Genomic DNA, 22,448 nt, shown 5'->3' on the forward strand with positions numbered 1-22,448 from the left:
GGGGAGTAAGATGTTTGTGGCTGTAGCGAGCGGCGGCAAATTTTTTTTTTTTTTTTTTTTTTTGTTTTTTGGAGCCGTGGATATCCATTGTTTCAGACAGTTCATAGATTGGTTCAATCAGAGAGTGATTTTGCTTTCATTCAGTATATGATAACACGAGACAGAATTTCAGGGTCATAGTGAAATTTGACAACACAAATGTGAACTTTTCTCAAATAAAGAGAAATAATTTTCCTGCTTGTAAAGGAAAGACGGATAAACTAGCTTTCATATCCGCGTCACTCCCAAATCCTAATTCTTAAAGGGGCCGCACACAATGGATGGAGAACGGACCTGACAGTGTCAACCTTATATCGTTAAGTATGATGATGGGCTGTTGGCTTGTAATTTGAAGGGGGAGAAAACATACAAACCAGAACGCATGCACATATGTAGCTTGTTAGAGTTATGAATAACTTGTCCATGTGAGAAACAATAGTTTAATTTAATGACGACAAAAGAAATTATGGACAGTTGCCCCCCCAAATTATTTTGAAGCCCCCCTAAAATGGGCCTAACGACGCCCCTGTTGCCAAGCCAGTTGAACGTCATTCTGTCTGCTCACATTAAGCGTAGCTCCACCTCAACACCTGCAGAGCTTAAGAGAACGCATTTACTGAAACACCTGTTTGTCAACACCTCGGTGTTTTGTGTGACTTTGAAGCTTTTTGTGTGGTGGGTGTCTTAAGGTAATTAAGGATTCATTTAACTTAATGTATTTGATAAGTTTCCTCTTGTTTGTGTGGTCATTTCATGCAGTTTGTGGAGATTTTAGTCGGTTTTTAGCAAAAAGAAGCTGGCAGAATTTGTCTGTTATAATTCGAAGGTGAGATATACAATTGGTTTAATAACATTAAGCACATAAGTAGACTTACAGATTAATGTAGACTACGTTGTCCAAATCTTTTAACAAAGCGATTGTACGACAGAAACTTTAATGACGCAAGAGGTGAATTTTTTCATTGTTTTGTTTGCGGGAGCAGATGTGATGTAAACTATTTCTCAGTGTACAACAAAATAAATATAGAGATCTATAGATTGATGTATAATCTAAAGAAATACAATCTTTTAAAAGGTGTCTCACTGCTTTAAAAAAGACCAACCAGTGTGTTTATGTAACAGACGGTGAACGCATTCCGTCCTTGAACGTGTAGTTGAAGCTCGGCATACCTGTGACACTCAGCCGTGACACTCGGCTGTGAAATGTATCTCTACCTGTTCTGACAAAACAAAAGCAAAAGACATGACCGTCTTACAACAAAGAGATTCAAAATGGTTAACTTCACTTCAAGGTGGTTTGAAACATAAACCTTTTTAACGGACACATCTCATCAAACATAAGATCATCAGCCGTATCTCATGTAAGCAAAGATAAATGTCCAAACTCCAGGACAAAACCTTGTTTTATTTTTAGAAATTCAAATTGGATGGATGGATGGAATTGTTTGTTTTTGGCCCTAGAGTTATTATTTCACCTGTGTGTTATAGTTGATATGATAAAGATGTTTAAATTAATCTTCACGTGAAATGTCTTTTAATGGTTCAGTATCGGTCCAACTTGTGCTTTAAGTGCAATTTAACATTATTGTTGGTTAATATTTATTTGTATTTAGTACAAACATTAAAGAAGAGGATAAGCAATAATCTGGACAATAGAAGGAAACAATACAAAAGCAAATCAATTAAAATGTCTTCGTAAGAAGTGATTTAGCTCCAAAAACACAATCCAAAGTCTCTTAAACTGCATCCTTGTTTCCTTCACTTGTGTTTTCCTTTAGTGTGTGCGGGAAACACTTATGCAACGGATTTAAAAGTCCTAATCCCTTCTTGTTTTAAACCTCTAATCAGCAAACAACTTCTAACAATAGAAGAAGAAACGACAAAAGAAACCCGAGTTACACAACCAATAATTGGTAGTTTTTGTTAAGAACATCGTGTCAGTTAAGAGGTCAAGAAGAACAAAGTCTCTCAGGGAACACGAATGGCATCAACTGACTGAAATGTGGATATGTAACTCTCAACAATTGGGCCAAAACAGATTCTTAATACAGAGATGGAGCGCTGAGGTTGTTTTTAAAATGTAGGATCTAAACTCAACAACCTCTGAACCTCAAACATCTTTCCTCAATACTGTGACCAAATGTTAGAAAATAAAGTCTTCAATCACCGTCTTACAGGTTTTATAATTCAACACTAACTCATGAAGCCTAATTGTGTCTGTTAACACGTTCTTGTGCGTCTTCATGTCTCAATCACCCACTGACCACAGGCCTTATTTCAGGCATCTAAACAAAGACAAATGTTCTTCATGTGAGGATGAAGCATTGAGTTGTTCAATTTTACTCATTTACTCATTTACTCTGTCTCACTACGCTTCTCAATGTTACGACTCCCCTACTTGTGCTTGTCGCTACTGCAAAACCTCACCTCAGTGAGTCTTTGCCGTGAGTCGGTTTAGTTCATGAGGAGGCTAGCACGGTCACAATGGAAACAACATACTTAAAAATGGCCGCCGCGTCCTGCTAAATTGATTTTAATGGGAATTTCCATTCAACTCCTATTCTATTGCTATGTTCAAACCTTAACGTGACTGTTCCAACTGAAATAATGACATTACCTATCAGTGAATAGGTCACATGTCTGATCGTGATGGTGCTTTAGATTGATAATCGATGCATCTAACTTCTCATTGATTGGTTGCTCTGATAGAACTGCTTCTGTGGCGACTTTTGAAACTTGGGTCTCTTTCCATCGCTCAACATTCCTCTATCATCTGTCTCGCATGTTTTCTGCAAGACACCACAGGCCCTCTCACTTCTCTCACTCAGTGTCAGGACTCGTTGCGCTGGGTGTGTGAATTGCCCAAAAAATGACTTGTCATTTTTAAACAACATGATGTCTGCTATTGTCTTTCAACTCAATGCACAGTGAAAATAGCAACTTTGACATCCTATAATGAGTCTCAGACTATAACTCTTGTGTAGTTATGTTATGTGAGTGCCATAAAAATAATTAATCTGTAAAATAATAAGAAAATAAATGTGGAAATATTGTAGTAATTATAAGCATTTTTATATATTTTTCACATTTATTTGTTCATTTATTTCTCTACATATATATATATTTATATATATATATTTAATTCTATCTTTTGCCAAGTGAATGTAAAATACCTGCATTTATAATGAATATATTGCCAAAAACTTGTTTTTGTATTTTCTTTGCGTATAAATGACTGTATTATTTATATAAAGTAGAGTATTTGTGCATGAATTGACTACTTCGATTGGCCCTTCAAGAAATAGCAAAAACAACTGGGAAAAGTAAAGAGATAGATACAGTTATATAAATTACATTATATAAAAAATAAAAATACAGATTATACAGATTTAATTAATAATTTAAATGCTAAAAAAATCCAAAATATATATAGAAATAAATATATATAGAAAACAATTTAGGAAATAAATGTGAAAATAAATGAAAATGCTTATGATTAATCCTTCATATGTATTTATTATTTAATTTATTTCTCTTTGTATTTCCACATTTATTTTCTGATTCTTTTACAGATGTGTTTTTTTTTTCTTGTCTCCGTATGAGACAATATGCCTAACATTTCTGTTTCTGTGTTTCCCAAAGGTTCAGACTTCCTGTCTGACTGAGTCGCTGCGATGTGGAGAATATTCAAACTGAGCATCCTGTTGCTGGGCCTGACTCTGGTCCTGTTCGCCCCGGCCTGCGGAGCCTCTTCTCTGGGGCTGATGGTCCACGTTGTGCCCCTGGACAGCAATGGAGGGAATACGGTGCTCAACATGTTCTCTTCCTCAAAAAACCTTTTGTCTCTGGGTCTTCAGATCCAGACTATTATCTATTGAAGCTTTTGTGCCGTCTCAGGTGACAGTGAACTAATACAAGAAAGACAAAACCTGCACTCTTACACCATGAAACAAACGTTTAATAAAGACAACGTTTCATTCTTACTTGGATGTTCTTCAGGTGAGAAGTTGAAACCACACCCATATTTAAACATCATGCCAACAGGCTGATGAGCTCTGTGATGGCAGTTGTTTTGTAAAACTTTGATGTACTTTTTCTATGTACATTCTTAAATTGTTTTTTGGGATGTTTTAGCACCTGACATGACAGAGCTCATCAACCCTCTCAACACATTTATAGGTTTACCTATTTCCCCCTTTATGGAAGAGACTTTGTACATCAGGTAACTGAAATATTGTGTTGCATAGCACATCTACATCTATGCAAGGCTATATATTCATTATAAATGCAGGTATTTTACACCCACTTGGCAAAACATAGAATGAAATACAGAAATAAATGAGAGAAAAATAATGAATACCCAGGAAAACTGAGATTTTGTTTGTTTTTAAACTAAATCTGATCACAGTTTCAACCTCCATGTAAACCTCCTAAGCGCCGCCCAATTTGTTTAGGCTGTAACATCTGATATAATAATCCTATATAACAATTATTTCATGTTTCCCCTTCTTAAATAACTATAGAGGAGATACAGAAATTAAGACATCGTGTGTTTCTGTACAGCCTTATTTTAACATGTTAATGACTGCACGTGTCAGTTTGTCATGTTGTCTCTTTGCTTCTTGCAGGTTCGGGCTCATTTCACCGCCATCACTCCGAGTCCCTGTCCGTCTCTGTCTGGACTGTGTTCTGCAGGGGAGGACTGTCTGGTCCACACAACATCGTTACCTTTCACCGGCACCAAACCCAGCCCCGGCTGGTGTGTCTGCCGGTGGCAGAAAACTGTCCCCAGTAAATACAAAGCCACCATAAATTTAGGGTATGAGACCGACACACACGCTACCACACACACACACACACGCACACACACACACACACACACACACACACACACACCGTCTTAACTTTTGGACTAAAACATCTGACATTTTTATGAATGTATTGAGAAAAATGCTAGTGCCTTATGGTTATTATATGTTATTCATTCATTCACTCCGATTGGTGTCTCGTGACTCTTTTCCCGTGTAGCTCATTGCTTTTATTTCTTTCACATTCCTGCAATAATCCTGCTTTTTTAGGTAAAATGTACTGACTATAATCTAGTATGTTCTACTCAGTGTTTGTGTGATTGGACGTTATTTATTTTATTTACTGAAGCATTTGATGTCGTGGTTTAAATCGGGCTTCCTCAAGTAGTCTTAGTTTCTCTAATACACTTTCTTTTTTCGTAAATGTTTAGGTCCAACACAGAAATGTATGTATCGATGAACGCAGGACCGAAGGTTCGAGCAAACAGCGGGAGACTCAACCAACCTGCTTATGTTGGTCTCCCTCCTCCACTGAGGTACACACACACACACACACACACTCACACACACACACAACTTACTCTGTAAACACGTATTTTAATTGAACATAAAAATGATTATATGCGTTTTACAAATGTAATATGAAGATACAACCAGCAGTTGGCTAACGTAGCTTAGCATAAAGACTGCAAACAGGGGGAAACAGCTAGCCTGGCTCTTTAGCACCTCTAAAGCACACCTATCAACATGTTTAGTGTTTCTTTCATCAATACAAACACTAATTTGATCTTATTTCAACTGTAACAAAACCTGAAGTGTAAACCTAAATTGTATTTGTGATTCTGTTTGAGGGTCCGAGCGAACTGCCCTCACCACTTCCAATTATCGGTGAAAGACCTGGATGGTGACAGGGTGACGTGTCGCTTTGCCCGGCCCGACGAGGAAGAGTGTCTCAACTGCACTCAGCACTCCTTCATAGAGCTGAATGAGGTGAGTCCAACTTCATCCATGAACAGTACATACAACACAACACAGTTATTTACATGTTTACAGTTATAAAACATCATCATCACCATCTCAAGTGGGGGAGGAAGTATTTAGTCAGATCTTTTACTCAAGCAGAAGTGTAGAAATACTCTGTTACAATTAAAAGTCCTTCAAAAGTACAAAAGTATTACAGACCAATAGTGTAAATACTTAATATGCAGTATGGCCCATTTCTGAATCATTATTATGGAATTTAATTTATACATGCATAATTATTATAATCATACAATTAGTCAATTATACATGCATGTATGTATAAGTGTCACTTTAATGTTGTAGCAAGGTGGCGCTAATTCAAACAAATGAGTACACTGACAGGTTGCTTTATCCATAATAATACATCATCATTTATTTGTTAATTATGCTTTAAATGACTTAATTACATCTGCAAAGTAACTCGTAACTAAAGCTGTCAAACAAATAGTCATGGAGTTTAAGGAACAATGTTTCTCTCTGAATTGTAGTGGATTTATAAAGTTGCATAAAATAAAAATACCTCAAAAAAAGTACCTCATAATTGTACTTAAGAACAGTACTTGAGTAAATGTATCGCCACTGAATGACTAAGATTTGACAAATCTTTCCAAAAATGATCTGAACTACAGATATACTACATCTTCATTTTCTTTGTAAACCATTCACAAAGGATCTTTAACCGTTATTACCTTCTTGTTTTGACGGTATTTCAGTTCAGTGAAAGCGTTCTCATTGTCTAAACTCTTTTACCAGGACAAATGCATGTTGTTGTTCACTGGAAACGCACCAGTTGGACAGTATTTCATCTACCTGATGGCGGAGGACCACATTCCTGTGCCCAAAACAAGCCGCCTCCAAGACAATAAACCCCTCAGCTCTGTCCCTGTGCACCTCTCTCTCACTGGTGAGTCCGTCAGTCAGATCATAGCAGCATTAATACTGCATGTTTACTGTATGTTGTGGAGCAAACAGAATTAGGATGTTGTTAAAACATACAACAGAATGGTTGGAGAATATTTGATGTCCTTCCTTTCATAGTTTCTCTCCTGTCTTCAGTTATAGAAACGTCTCTTATTGTCTTTCCTTCCTTTTTAGTGGAGGAGTCGGCTTACAGCTGCACTGATGAAACTGTGGCAACAGGTGACACCCCCAAAGAGGACACCACGCTGTTTGTCCTGCCGTACCAGGAGGTGCAATTCAACACTGACTTCTCGTCACAGCGGGAGAGGTGTGTCCTTGGATATAAATATACAGTTCAATTCAACTAAATTTATTTGTATAGCCCAAGATCACAAATGCCTCAGAGGGCTTTACAATCTGCTAAGCATACGACATTCAAGGATCCAAGGATCATTTATTGTCGTTGTGCAACACAGGGATGCACAACGAAATGCATTTGTAGTCCATTTGCATCCCAAGAAAAACACAGGATTAGATTCCTGAAGTGCATTTTTTGAATTTGCATCAAAAACACAAACATTGTCAGATAACATGCCATCTTAAAACATTGTCCATCACTTCGACTGATGTTTGAGCACCGAGCTCCACCTCCTCTCGTCCCACCGGAGTCCTGCTCTCTGTCCTGCTGTCCGCCCGTCAAGTGCAGCTCGATCCTGGACCACGATGGATCCAGGTCTCTGTGAAGACGTGGGCTCAACAGTCACCGACCTCCCGCTGCTTTCATCCATCTTATTTATCTCCTATGGGGATGGGGAATCCTCAGAAATACAGGGTACCGGGGTCGTTGCTCCGAGCCAGCCTCTCCTTGTGCAACCAAAGTGAGAGGTGTGTCCGGATTCTCAGCACAAAGTCAAACCCGTTCTGCCAGGGTCGCCCCTAGTCACCAATCCTGATCGTGATTTTCACGGACAGGATTTCAAGTTGCAGCCGTGAGTTTGGGGACCCCTGATTATGTTCCGGTTCTTTGCAGATGATGTGGTTCTGTTGGCTCCTTCAGAACGGGACCTTCAGCACGCACTGGGACGGTTTGCAGCAGAGGGTGAAGCGGTCGGGATGAGAGTCAGTACCTCCAAGTCTGACAACATTATGATTCTCTGCAAGAACAATGGTGGATTGCAACCCTCCATGTTGGGAGTGAGTTGCTGCTCAAGTATTTCAAGAGGTCTTGTTCATGAGGGGAAAGTACTGCAGGCATTGTACCACACCCTTGTGGCGAAGATTGAGCACAGCCAGAAGAAAAAGCTCTGGATCTACCAGTCCATCTATATTCCGACCCTCACCTTGAACAATGAGCTTTGGGACCTCACCTAAAGAATAAGATTGTGGAGACAAGCGGACGTAATGAGCTTCCTGCGTAAGGTGGGCTCAGCCTGAGAGACGGGGTGAGGAGCTCAAACATCCGGAGTAGAGACGCAGCTCCTTCGTGTCGAAATCGGCCAACTGAGGTGGTTCGGGTGTCTGATCATGGATGCCTCCTGTACGCCTCCCTTTAGAGGTTTTCTGGGCACGTCCAACTAGTAAGAGGCCCCGAGGTAGACTCAGAACACACTGGAGGGATTATACATATAATCTGGCCTGGGAACACCTCGGGGTTTTCCCAGGAAGAGCTGGAAAGCGCCACTGGGCAGAAATACCCTCCCAGTTGTGGAGGCTGAAATCTTCCCCACAGAGAGAAGGCCGGAGAGCACGCTCCACTGTTGTTCTACAGTAGAGTCGCTACTTAATAAATCTACCATCAACTGGTTTACAATTAGAAAGTATTTAATCCTACTGAAGCTAATACAATTACAGAATGAAGTACACTACTAACAGAATATATAATATATGATCCGCGCGGAAAAGCTATTCACTCGCGACTCAGCCTGGAAACACAGATGTTTCCAGGCTCTGAGCCGAGAAGAAAGAGAGTGAATTCCTTTCCAGCACTTCCTCTTACAGTTTGAAATCCCCCCCCTTTTGTCCATCTTAATTCCTATTGGCTAATTTTGGTTGCCTCCTCCTGGCGTCAGGCTTCCGAAAACCCTCGCGCGGGTACAACCTGCAAATGTCTGTCTAGAAGTCTGACATTCCCTTGGCTATTCTTCACAGTTTAATACATACAATGACTGTCTTTTATGGCTTAACACTTCTATGATAAACATTCTATATAAAGATAAGGATTTGCAACTTTTGGCAAAAACCTTCACAAGCAAATATAAAGGTGCTACAAATTCTACTAAGATACACTTCTAACTACAAATCACTTCTAACTACAAATTCTAAAACACTTTTACAATTATGAATCTTCTAATTATGTATTCCAAAACACTTCTAATTATGGTTTCTTAATTATGAATCATTAAACACTTCTATTATAATTTCTTAAAACACACTTCTAAACCCAAATTTCCTACAACTCCCCCCTAATCCACTGTTCACAGTGGATTAAATAATACCCTGGAAACACAATCCCCTGAAGCTATCCAAAGATGAGTTTTCCCCTATCTAAACAATAGCAAACAACAATTCAAGTATTTATTTATTTTTTTATTTTTCCCCCCACCCCTATCTGATCACCCTACGCTTGCCTCACTACACACAATAACAGTCGATTCCGGTTGAAGTCCTCTGGTGTCCAGGTGGTGGGGCTGTAGATGGTGGAGGAGGGAACGGTCCTGCATCGAGTCCAGGCTCCATCCTGAGGGCTGGAGAAAAATTTCTGAGAAGCCTTGTCTGCTCTTTTTACACTTGACAAAATTACATTTCTTAATTATTGCACCCTGAAATCCCATTATAACCCAATAAAACAAAAACAATCCTCAAAATACTCAAACAAAACAATCTCAGTCTATTTTCCAAATTTCCATTATCTCACCGGATGTGTTTAGAAGTCCATCTGGGCCTAATCAGGTCCTTCAGGATCTCAGTGAAGATGTTCAGGAGCTGCTTGTGAAGTCCTGCTATGGCATCGATGGTGGCCTCAACTAAAAAGTGGCCATCAGAAGTTCAAATTCTCATCACATCGTCATCCTCATCGTCGACACGTAACTGATTGCCCCTCCTACCAGTCGGTGACTGGATTACCGACACCAGAGTCCTCTGCTAGCTCTTGGCTGAGTGTCGTCAATCCGGCCAGCGCCTTGGTCACCGATCCATCAGAAGCTGTGTTATTTGAAACGAAAGTACCACAGGCAGATCCAAACTCCACCCCGCTCAGCTAAATTCATATCTAATGCCATTCTATTCTGCAAGGTCATTAAACTAGTCTTCGCTAGCTGTGCATGCAGTCCTGATATGGCGTCCCTGGTGAACTTTACAAAACGCTGTTGATTATAGTAAATGTAATTGATCCAATTGACATTTTTATTGATTGACACCCTTTGAGAGAAAGCAGAGTCTAAACCTGCAGCTTATTTGATTTCTGGCTTTAAATTCATTAGACACCCCCCTTGGTACCCCTATGTCATCTATGTATCTTGGCTATAAAATGAACCTCCCATGGTCCAGTCCCCCCTATTGGTCAGTACCACTTACACCTGTGGACCCCATCCACAGCCAGCTGCCTGGTGATACAATAGGCAACTGCTTTCTCTCGTCAGCGGATGCCTCTGTGTTCTCCACCTGTGAAAACAAAACTTGACTCATGTTAGTTAGCGCCCTTGTATATTCTATTGGTCGGCCCCGCCCCATGGTCCTGGTGGAGGTTGGTAGTACACCACCGTGGGTGCCGGTTCTGTTGGATGTGGTTGGTATGAGGTCGGGGGTGCAGCTGGATATTGGGGCTGTTGTGAGGCCTGAGCCTCGGCTACGGCCATCTGTTTCCTGGCCTGATGTTTTCTATTTAATTCTCTGTCAGCCTCTGCTATTTGAAGCTTCAGCAGCCGCCGCGTCTTTCTCTTCAGATCTTCCTGTCCACTTGTCTCCTCAGTTTGATGTCTCTGGTTGTGGTGAGTGAGGTGTTCCCTCCACACGGCATCTTCCATGTTGCTCAAGCCTACTGCTCCTCTCAGCGCTGTTTGTACTGGTAGGGGCAAGCCCTTCTGCACAGTGTGTCGCCATACTACAGTGGTGGCTTCATTGCCGTCATGTCTCCCCCTGTGGCCACATGCCACTCTACTTCAGCTCTTTTCAGATACTGATGTATTTCTTCTTCTGGTTTTATCTTCAGTCTAGAAAGGGAGTTCATGTTTGGTTTCGTGGGCCAGATGCTTCTCATCGTTTCCCAGTAGATTCCTTGGAAGTTGTTGAATGGGGTCTGGCCCACTCTGCGGGCCGTTCCTGTTCCTGCTTCTAGGGCATTTAACTTGATTGTCCCCTCTGTGCGGATAATCATGGCCGTATGTCTCCCAGTGCCAATTTATCCGCTGCCGTGAGTTTTTCAAAGAGACGGCTCCAAGAGCTGGCTCCTCCTCCCAACGGTGGCAGTGCCTTCTCCAGTGTGTCCATGTCTCGATGTCCCCATGGCACATACTCAGCTTGACCATTGGATTTCACCAGCAGGGGGAACTGTTGGGCTGTGGGCAATGGTGGCATCTCACCTCTTACAGGACAAAACCAGTCTGCATAGCGTCCTGGTTCCTTCCTTTTCCTACTGGACCATCTGGGAAGTGGACAACCTCCGGCTGCTCCACATACCTCTTCTCTTCTGTCCTCTGCATCAGTGTCGTCATGGGTGTCATCATCACTGGTGGCTACTGTCCGTCTACTCCTGGGTTTGAGGAACAAGTAACCTTTTGCCTTATACTCACCACTCCCCAGGTTCCATTCCTTCGTCTCTTCCTCTTCACTTTTTCCCTGTCTTCCTCGTTCTGCTCTGAGGTGTTCCAATTCTCTTAATATGGCCTCTTCGTTCGCATCTTTTCTTTGTCTTTCTTGCTTACCTGGTGTAGATACTTGATGGTTTTCTGACCACTCATTGTCCCCTCTTTCATAACGTTGTTCCAAGGGCAACATCTCTGTTGTCGTCATTGTTTGCCGATGTCTGCCACTCCTCTCTGGTTCTTGGGCATCACTGGAGGGCCTTGTGGTCTCTCCTTCTTCTTCTCTGCCCCCCATTCGCCCTGGTTCGTCTTGGCCGCTCTCTGGAGTACTCATCTTCAGTTCTGTCATGTCCCCATCTTGGCTGACCACATCACTGTCTACCACAGACCTGTATTCCTCTTCCCTCTCCACGTCCATATCCAATGTTCCTCCATTGACTCTGTACACGGATGCTTGGATTGAGGGCTTTGCCAATGAGGGATAGATTGTTCTGCACTTCTTTTTCGCATACGGCGGGGGAGGTGAGGAAAGCTCAGTCTGTCCGTGTGCTTCTGTCAGCGCTGACGGGTATACTGGTGTGTAGACCGGGGTGTTAGGTCTGGGAGTGGTGGTGGTTTTGAAGTCTGTCTCTTTCAGGACCTCAGGTAGTCCCACAGCATCTGGAGGGGTGGTCGGGTCGGCAGCCTTTCAGTAAGTGAGCAGACGCTTGGTATCTGAGCACCTCTTGTCTTCCATGTTGAGGGCCCTTTTCCTACCGAATTTGTTCCAGCGACTGGCTCCTACATGATTTGCAACTGCAGTTTTTAGCCTTTGCAGCTTCTCTCCACACTCTGCATCTGTGTTCAGCAGTGGGGGCCGTCACTGTTGGAAACCACCCGTTCCTCTGCCATCTCCTCAGGTATTTTTTCATCTTCTCCCATTCTTTTCCCCTCTTGTTGGGCACCGTTTGATCCTCCATTCTTTCTCTGGCTCTTCCCAGCATTTCCTGAGTATTTAGCACGACCATTCTGTAGCCTGGGCCTCGTACCAGAACACATGCGGAATCTCCCCTTTGACAACTCAGATTGTGTGGGGACAGAAGCAGAGACATCAGCAGTATATTTTGTCCAATAAACTCTAAATGTGCTGTACAGTGAAGTGAATCAGCCTGTATGAGACATTCTAAGCATTTTTACCTTAATAGTTAACGTGACTTGCTGTAACTTTCTAAATCCTTCAATCTTATTCAAACACATGTGCTATGTGGGTGTGAGTGGTGTTTGTCTAGTTTCTAATGTGTATCAAATGTACAAGTTTGTCATCTAAAGAATCTAAAGTTAACTCACCCTCTGTTGTATTGTGTGCACGTCGTTGATCCAAAACTTGGATCCACTGCTCCACTCCCCAGATCTGGATCCACTCTGCCATGCACCTTGACTAAAACCAAGCAAACAGAACTACCCAAGATTCAGCAGTAAATGTCAGAATACATCTTTGCTAATCTGTAGTTGGGTACAAAGTTGGGATAAAATGCAAAAATGTGCAATCCAATTCTTAGATGCGTGTGTGTGTGCCTCACCCCTGCATCAATTAATTTTTCCTCTGCTTCACCTTTTCCCCTGCTCTAAACACACTCCAAGGTGATCACATCCGAAACACTAGTTTTGTAATTCTCTAGGAATTACTCCTCCTGGCCGCTAGGCGGCTGAGTTGCTTTTTGCCGTTTTTCTTCTTCTACAAAATAATAGTACTTCCGGTAGCTTGTAGCTTTGTTATGCTAACGGCTATGCCAACGGCGAAGCGTAACTTCTTAACAAAAGACTCCACTCACACGTTTCACCACACTCACACTTTATTTCTACTAGTATGTGCTCTGTCCCCTTCTAAAAATACGCCGGTTGTTTTCTTTATAAGCACATTTCTTTTATATTTACAGTACAATAAGGACCGGTGCGAGCATGTAGCTAGCACCTGTAGCGTCAACAGTCCGGCTGTGCCAGCAGATATCAGAAATTCCTGATATCTTTGACTCTGAATTACATTTCGGGGATGACGATCTAAACGATATCTATTTTTTGCACCTGATTTCATGGAAACAAGTCAAATCAAACAGTTTAGAAACTTCCATTATACGATAAAAAAAAGAAGCAAATGAAATGTTTCTCTCTGTGTTTCCAGTGTTTCAGAGGTGGCGGTGGTCGGTCCCCCTGAACTCTACAGGGTTGGTTTCAAATCGATCAGCTCCCTGTCAGCCATGACGATGGCCTGGATCCGCTCCCAAAACAAACTGCCCCGGCTTTTGCCCATCTGCTTTGCTGCGAATACCAAAAGGTACGTTGTTACATGAATGGCACTAATGCTGCAGGACTTATTGGAGAAAAAGTGGAGTTTTATATCAAGTTTGTTTGAAAAGACACTTTTTAAATAACCTATAGAATACACATATTTCCCTTTGTTTATAATACATTATATACTATAATGTAATTAGTACCAGTATTTTAGTACTGTTAAGTGTACACCAAAACAAGATAAACCCGAGACCAAGTCATGACCAAGACCCGAGTGTATCGAGACCGAGACGAGACCAGGACTTTGAGGGGTTGAGACCAAGTCAAGACCAAGATCAGACCAGTACGAGTCCCACTGCATGACACACCTACGATAAAATGTGGAACATGCAAACCACTGAGTCACAAATCACACTGATCTGAAGGATCCACATTCCCATAAAAAACACTCGAAGAACACGTCCTCTTTATTTACCTCTTTTATTTTGTATTTACTGCATACGTGTGTATGTTTAAGTGAAACATTAACATGTCTTGATAAAATCAAAAGGCTTTGCAGAGGTGAGTTATGTGTGGAATTTTTCCTTTGTTTAGAATTATAAAAACAAGCTAAAACCATATTTCACTGGGATTGTCTCGTGTTTCCACAAAAACTAACTAAAGCCATCAGAATAAATTTGAAATCAGCAAAAAATGCTCAAATATATCCAGGTTTACCAAAAAGCTGTAATTTGTTATCGTAAACTTACACAAATCTGCATAAAGTACACATAAAAAACACATGTTAAAACACAAACCATATGACTCCAACATCTTGAGAACCTTTGTTTCACGTCACGCTCATTGTCCCACGTCTCCTTACTGTATTCATATTGTGTCAATTATCCAAAACCTGTAACTGCAGCGTAAATACTTTACGGTTCCCGCTGACACCGCCAGTCAAAAGTCCATATTTAGCACATGAACTCGTCTGAATTGCACTTCTTGTCTTTCCAGTTTGCAGTCAGAGCCCCGATGCGTGTGGCTGTACCAAAGTAAGACCTTCAGCCTCTTAGAAACATCATGAGAATGTTATGCTTCACTGTTGCTTCACAATGAACCGCGCCTAGCCTCAGAAAATACTGACGGTTAACTTTTCGACCATTAAAATATGCTTTTCTTCATCTTTTCAGGGGAGATGAGGATGCTACCCGATGGAACAGGTTGAGAAAATATTGTTGTATTCAAGTGTTTCAGCGTGTCATTCAAATTGTGAGTGACTTAATTACTAAGACTTTGCTGCCGTCGACCTGCAGTGCTGACGTGTGAGAAGACGGCGATGACTCTGGTGCTGCCTGTCGCCTCCCTGAGGGACATCGACCTGGACGAGCTGCAGCTCAACAGCCCCACCTGTCCCATCACCCACAACAGCACACACCTGACTGCAACTATCTCCTTGACTGGCTGCGGCACCAAGACTGTGGTAAGATGCTCCACCTGTCTTTCTTTTGTTTTCTTTTTTTAAAAAGGCAACAAAAAGGACGTTTTTACACAAATGTTGTATGCCCAACATAAAAACAATTTAAAACTCTACATGTACATGCACCGAAAATAATTGTTGCATTCACGTGTTTATATACGATAACATATGACCATAAAAAAGACAAAAGGTAAAAAAAGATGTACTTCTAAATAACTGGCTATCCCAAAATGTAAATAATTGGACTTGAACAAAACATTATTAGTTTCATGCTGTGTAGTTTATATCTTCCTTTTCTTCATCTACCTGTGACTAACAAAGGGATCACAGCAGTACTTTAAGAGTAATTTAACACCTTCTGACATTCTGAAAAGTCCAAAAGTCTTTCCTTAGCTCAAGTGGTTTAACTTTAGCGTGTACTGGTGTATTCCAGGACAGTGTTGGGTTTGGTCGCAGGTGCAAGAGAGCACACTTCTGACCACACCCGACGTGAAAACGTCGTGACACTTTCAAAACCAGAAAGGGCCGTAAAACACTGCTTTTCAGCCTGGTGTTAAATTACTCGTGAAATTCAAAAATACTTTGCATTGACCTTTTATTCAGCTGAATGTTAACTCTGATTATAACCCCCCCCCCCCCCCCCCAGCACTCTGGTTCAGAGCTGGTTTTCACCAACACCTTGCAAAGTGTGCGTCCCTACACTATGGTCAGCAGCGAGCCCTCCCTCGTCCTCCCTCTGGCCTGCCGAATCCCCGGAGTCCAGGCCAAGGGGTCGCAGTACAAGATAGGCATACCCACAGAGAGGGAGACCTTCGGTGAGGTCATGATTTGGTTAGAACTTCACTTACCAGGAGAGGGGCCCCTGGCAGAATTCACACGCATCCCCAAGTTTCGCGCCCTCCGGATGGCGCCGGGGCGAGTGCGTCGAGAAGCAGAATCACCATCAGAGAGCAACAGCAGCTCCCGTTATAACAGCACCGCTAGCAACAGAACCTCCACTTATGACAGCAAGGCCATCGGGTCCAGGATCTCCAAGGTGGACCTCCTCGTGTTGTCCAACTGCAGCATCGCTCGAGCCGAGATGATGGTGGGCAATTGCATGGAGTCTGAGACGGAGGACTTTGCAGTGTCCTACCCCATTATGGAGCAAGGGTCAGTGACAATCAAACTTGTTCACTGTAATAGTTTGAGGTTACTAATTAGAGGAGCACGGATACTGTATGAAATACTATCCTCTGAAAGAAACATTGACTTGTTTTGCAGAAGCTTATATGAATTCCAATGCTTCTCTCACTCTTTTTCTTCCAGGTGTGCGTCTTCCGAAAGCACATTAGAGGTTGTTACAACACGAAACAATTCCAAGGTTTACCGCCTTGATTTGAGCACTGTGAAGACCAAAGGATCGTCGGTCTGTACTCTCATGCAACACACTCATACAATACATTTTTTGCAGTTCTCCTCTTCCAGGTATTGTTTTGAATCTTACAAAACAAGTCTAAGCACAAAATGTATTTCATGTACTGCCCTTTCATACAGACTTTGTAGGAATTGGTTCTGTTTGAATCTTTGAGTAGGGCACTCATGTAGGCCACGCTGCTGTCGTGAAACTTTCTGCTGGATGTTGTGGAGATTTAGCTCCAATTAAGCCATCTGAAACAGCTGGGACGAATGCCTATGACTACACTGTTTGGTCCACGTCTTCTAGTCGGACTGAGATATCTTAACAGCTATTGGATACATTGTCATGAAATACAGATGTTTATGCTTCCTGAGAATCAATTTGACTGACTTTTGACCCAGACTTTTCCTCTCGTTCCACCATGAGATTGACATTCGTGGTTTTGAGTGAAATGTCTCCACAGCTATTGGGTGGATTACCTTCAAATTTGGTACAAACATTCATCTTTCCAACACGGTGAATTGTAATAACTTTGGAGATCCCTTAACTTTTCTTAAAGCTGCCACCATCAGCTCAAAAAGTTTTTTTTAAATTTTGGTTTATTAAACAAAAAATGCGAAACCTAGAAAGCCGCACTCAGTAGAGTGCAAATCTTTGCCAGGTGTGTCTGCAACAAACAGACACACCTGGCATTAAGTAATTGAATGAATAAAACCCGCAGTTGGCTAACTCCCAGTCTAGACACCAATGGGCTGTAAGGCATCATAAAACGTGTTTCATATAAACTTCAACTTCAAAAACAAGCGGCGATGTACCCAAGCAATCTGCTCGAAGTCGTTCTATAAGACATTTCATACAATATTGTCAAAAATAACAGTACTGGTAGTTTCATTAGCTGTTAGCTAAACACAAACAAACACACTGTCCAAAACAATACAAGTGAGTCAACTAACAGCCGGTCATGTACGCAACCAATGGGTTGAAACGTGTTATAAAACAAACTTCATTCAGACTCAAAAACGAGCGGCGATGCACTCAGCACTGTGTGCGCTGGTAGTTCTGTTAGCTGTTAGCCAAACACTCCGCAAACTGTTGTCCCCTGACTTTGGGCGCAGCGTTAGCGGATGGTTGTGGTAGATGAACTCAGCTGCGGTATCATTAGCGGCATCTACAGGACGGGGGGCCGGTTAAGAGTAGTGAGTGTGGAGTCAGCTGGCATTCAATGGCAGAATAAAACAGGCAATGATTTATGAGTAAGTGTGAGTCACCGCAACCACGAGAGGTCCTTGAGCATGCAGCCATAACTGGCCTCCCAAAATATACCGCAGTTTGCTGCAGCAGAATGCGAGATTACCCGTGGACAGACACAGAGGTGCACGCTCCCTCGTGTGACTGATTGCATGATCCTCCTGGCGAATTTAACGAATGACATTCTCATCAGCTTCAGCTGAACCACGTGTTTATCATTAATGAGGTCATTTTAGGGTGCTTGCACACGCTAAACTAAGGCAGAACCATGGTTAACAATATGAGCATGCTAGCTTTGTTATGAGCTTGTTTGCATGGGTAATTTAGCATTTAACTTAAAGCCCCATTGTGCCTTAGTACAGCCTGGTATACACAGACTTGCTAATGTGATCATGTCTGTTGAGCTTAAACATTGCCTTAACTTACACTTCTTCCATTATCAAAAATGTTTTGTTACAGTATTCTGTCAACCAATGATGTCTTATAGATAGTTGAAGTCATATTATGTTTGTGAGCCGCCTCACCACACAACTAACCGGTGTCTGTTTATTTTGTGTTTTGCAGATGTTCGTCCAGTGCACAGTCAATCTTTGCATCACCACCTTACCATCTCAGAAGTGCCCTAGTCTGTGTACCCCTTCCTTTGATTCCAGAATACTGGTTGACAGTTTGTTTACCAGCTCCTACACCATTAGATCAGGCCGCGTTAGCCTTATGGTCACCACTCCTGCACCGACCACGGCAGCCGTCATCACCGCTCCGACGACCACTACTGCACCGACCGCTACTGCACCGACCACTACTGCACCGACCGCTACTGCACCGACCGCTACTGCACCGACCGCTACTGCACCGACCACTACTGCACCGACCGCTACTGCACCGACCGCTACTGCACCGGCTGATGCTACACTGATTACTGCTGTGGTTACAACTACTAACACATCAGTCAGTCATGGTAAGAAGTTATCTTCTAAACAAGCCTCCGTGTCTTTGTTTTTTTTAAATTTGTGATGATTCATGAAATACAATATCAATATCATAGTTTTCTCATCATAGATTTTATCATAGATTGTTTTATTTTGGAGGAACGTACTTACATGTTCAGCTGTTTGATATCAGTTTCCAACTGCCAGCTGTACAAATGATCATAAATGCTTGAAAAATGTTTGACGTTTATAGCGTGTGAGAAAATATCTGTTTTTGGTAAAGTGCATATTAGATTTGTGATTTTAATAACTGTTCTTAAGAACAAACAATATTTTTTTCATCATTGTCAGCCTTCCCAAAGAGAAAAGCAGTAAATTTGAGAAGCTACATTTGTCAGGGTCCACTTTTATTATTTCTGTAATTCATAATAAGAATTCTTCTAAGCCATTTATTTTTTTTCAGAGTTTAAGTATTGATTCATGTTAAATCATCCTGTTTCAATGTCAAAATGTACACGCAAACACTGTAATTGTAAATGCGTCTCTTGCAGCTCCAGAACAGGCCTCGTCCATGGCAGCAGGAGTGATTATAACAACTATCGGTGTATTTCTTCAAAACATCCTCCTTTACTGAGCATGCTGCTGGGTGATGATCTGTGTATGTTAAGTTTTTCCAGAGACATAAATAAAGCAGAGAGCACACTACATTACTGTCAAAAAAACTCCCCAAAAAAACATAAAATAATTGCTGCACTGTTCACATTTACGGCTGAGCTAAATGGCCAGAATCCTAATGATTTTGTATCTCAATAATGACATAAGTCCTGATAATGCATGTTTTCAAGTAATTTAATAAAGCCTATGTGAAATAACATCATGGTATAACCTATTTTTGTTTACTCCTCTGTCAATGAAATACTTAAGTACTGAGTATTTTGTCATTAAATGAAGAACTTCAGTGCAAAAGTGAAATTATAGAGGAAAAACTATATGTATCTATATTTCCAGCATGTAAACAATACACCGACTCTGTTTACATGTGTGCACACAAAAACAGAGTCATCAGATGAAGACAGCAGTTTGATTTAACTACACTGGGGTATTTGCATAAACAAAATTATTCTGAGAAATTGTGAGTTAATGTGCTATTCATCAGTAAATCTCAATATGTGATTTCATCGAGATATGAATCCATTGAAAGCAAATAAATGATCATATTGAATTATCGCCCAGCTCACATTGAATGATCTGTATTATTGTATCATCTCACCAGTAGTAGTAGGATGCTAAAGGATGCGACAGACAAGGTAGTCACACATTTAAGACCTGGAGGTCCTGATGGTCTCCAGGACTTAAACGTGTCGACCTGGAGGTCCTGATGGTCTCCAGGACGTAAACGTGTCGACCTGGAGGTCCTGATGGTCTCCAGGACGTAAACGTGTCTACCTGGAGGTCCTGATGGTCTCCAGGACGTAAACGTGTCGACCTGGAGGTCCTGATGGTCTCCAGGACGTAAATGTGTGACTATACCTTGTCTGTCGCGTCCTTTAGCATCCTACCACTACTGGTGAGCTGAGATACAATAATAAGCTGACCTTGTAATTGTAACATCGTTGGTTCGAGTATGTGAACTTTGTTTTATGTCATTCTTCTCTTTCCCATCACTTCCTGTCTGCAGTCTACTGTTTAAGCAAATAAATGTAAAAATATATATTTTTAAAAAGAATTTATAAGAGCATGAGACTTAGTTAAAATGTCCTATTTTGCGTCCTTTACTGTCTAGATGCTGGATGTATTAGAGTTCATTGCACATGCAGTATTTTGTTATTAGAAGAGAATAAAATAAAAACAGCTAATCAGACTACGTATTGTTGGATGTCACAAGCTTTTGAGCAGGGAATAACAAATACACTGCTTTCCTGCTGCTCGCTGTTGTCAAAATGTTTACCTGTTACAAACATTGTGGATAAAATGTTGGAGTATTTGAAAAACATTTTAGATTATTCAAATATTCATTCAGACACTTTGACCCTCTAAACCTGTCTCAGACCTAAGGAACCTGTATGAGACGGTAACAGTGCTGGTGGTTGTGTGACGTGCATCCCTCTGCACATTAAATGTAAAAGTATTTTTCTATAATAAAATGTTAATGTGACATAATATATATATATATTAATATATTGAACACTTGCAAACCTTTATGTGTTGTTGATTTGTTCGGTTACAAAGCTGTAAATGCTGGTGGTCAGTTAGACATCTATTTCAAGATTTTAAGAAATGTTGCATCACAAAGAAGGAGCTGGTTAGAACATAGCAAAAAGAATTACAGTGTTAAACGAGGAAAGGGTACGTAAGCCACTTTTTATACATTATAATACATTATCATTATTTTTTATTTACTTGGGCATTGACAACATGACATAATGATAATGCTACAACTACTAATAATGATAATAATGTTAATCAGAGAGCACTTTTCAAAAACCAAGCTACAAAAAGCTTCACATAAGTAAGACAAGCAACAAAATTAAAAGGTATATTGAACAACTTACAGTCAATGATAAAATCAAACAATCCATCAAAAGAAAATTACAATACGTCTTATTGATAGAAATATAAAACAAATGAAAAACAAGTGTATATTATGTCAAGATAAATGTATAAATTAAAACATGATGAAAAATTTTGACATATGTTCTGGTAGTTTGACTTCTAACGTCTGAATTGTGTACTTTGCCCTTCACAGACAAAATCAATAGACGGAAAGTTGAAATACTTTTTGCTTATAATTTTGCTGAAAGCTCAGAGAAGCTAATAAGGGAGTAGTTCAATTTACTACACACACATTTTGTAAAAAAAATGATTTAAGTTGGTAAACTGCATTGGCAGAGCTACAGGTACAGTATACAGAAGCAGTTTTATGCAATTCAGAGAAAAGTTCCTGTTGCATGTGTGCAAAGTGAGATTATGCACCATCAACTGCTAAAAAAGTAAAAGTGAAGCGAGTCTATTTATGGTCCCGAACAACGTTTAGTTATAATGGGTTTCAACTACTCTGCTTTTTAAGTGAATGTTTGCATGAAGGTTTGAGACCAGTATTGTTCTAAAATGATGTTACAATGTTTAAAGGCTGTTACAAAACACTGTCCCTGTGTAAAATGAAAAGGTAAAAGTAATATTTTGACCCAAAAAATTGTGTTATTTGAGCTCCAAATGAGTTGGAAAACAAAAGTGACTTAATTTGATTAACTTTCTGTCTCTAAAAGAGCACTTGCGCCTCCTGATCGTATACCTTGCTGGACACAAATGTGTCTTTTTTCACATGTTAATGTAGAAATGATAATAAATATAGTAGACCGTTCTGCAGATCAGTGTCTGTGTAAAAAAGAAAAACTCAAATGTCACAAGTTTTGAGACCCAGCATGCCCTTAGTTCATGAAGCATACATTTGTTTATAAAGTCCCCTCTCAGTAGCATGGAATAAACCGGGCATGACCATTAAAACTATAATACTATAAAACTATAATATGTTATGTAGTCATATCCTATGCATATTCATTGTATGTTCTCTGTAAT

The 22,448-nt window shown here is 40.8% G+C and overlaps 1 protein-coding gene across 2 annotated transcripts; it reads left to right on the forward strand.

The window, feature by feature from the left end:
• The first annotated feature begins 585 nt into the window (after positions 1-585).
• On the forward strand, positions 586-21,905 carry LOC116384034 (mucin-5AC-like). Of its 2 annotated transcripts, none has more exons than XM_031848319.1 (15): positions 586-1,400; positions 3,682-3,845; positions 4,668-4,858; positions 5,279-5,383; positions 5,699-5,837; positions 6,624-6,774; positions 6,966-7,098; positions 13,728-13,880; positions 14,834-14,871; positions 15,010-15,039; positions 15,133-15,299; positions 15,943-16,448; positions 16,605-16,704; positions 18,508-18,901; positions 19,424-21,905. In XM_031848319.1, the coding sequence occupies exons 2-15, from the start codon at positions 3,714-3,716 to the stop codon at positions 19,504-19,506; spliced, it is 2,322 nt and encodes a 773-aa protein (XP_031704179.1). In that variant the 5' UTR covers positions 586-1,400; positions 3,682-3,713; the 3' UTR covers positions 19,507-21,905. The 2 variants fall into 2 exon arrangements, with proteins under 2 accessions (XP_031704179.1, XP_031704178.1); XM_031848318.1 differs by having other exon boundaries at positions 586-728.
• The last annotated feature ends 543 nt before the right edge of the window (positions 21,906-22,448 follow it).

This window comes from Anarrhichthys ocellatus, unplaced genomic scaffold (genome assembly GCF_004355925.1).
Source record: "Anarrhichthys ocellatus isolate YVR2014 unplaced genomic scaffold, GSC_Weel_1.0 scaffold8, whole genome shotgun sequence".
Taxonomy (NCBI): Eukaryota; Metazoa; Chordata; class Actinopteri; order Perciformes; family Anarhichadidae; genus Anarrhichthys; species Anarrhichthys ocellatus.

What these genes read in the sequence shown, in the direction of transcription:
- LOC116384034 (XM_031848319.1), top strand. Translation starts at nt 3,714, where the DNA reads ATGTGGAGAATATTCAAACTGAGCATCCTGTTGCTGGGCCTGACTCTG. An exon ending in ACAGCAATGGAGGGAATACG is followed by an intron (nt 3,846 to 4,667) that starts GTGCTCAACATG and finishes TGCTTCTTGCAG; the next exon opens with GTTCGGGCTCATTTCACCGC. An exon ending in TAACACATCAGTCAGTCATG is followed by an intron (nt 18,902 to 19,423) that starts GTAAGAAGTTAT and finishes CGTCTCTTGCAG; the next exon opens with CTCCAGAACAGGCCTCGTCC.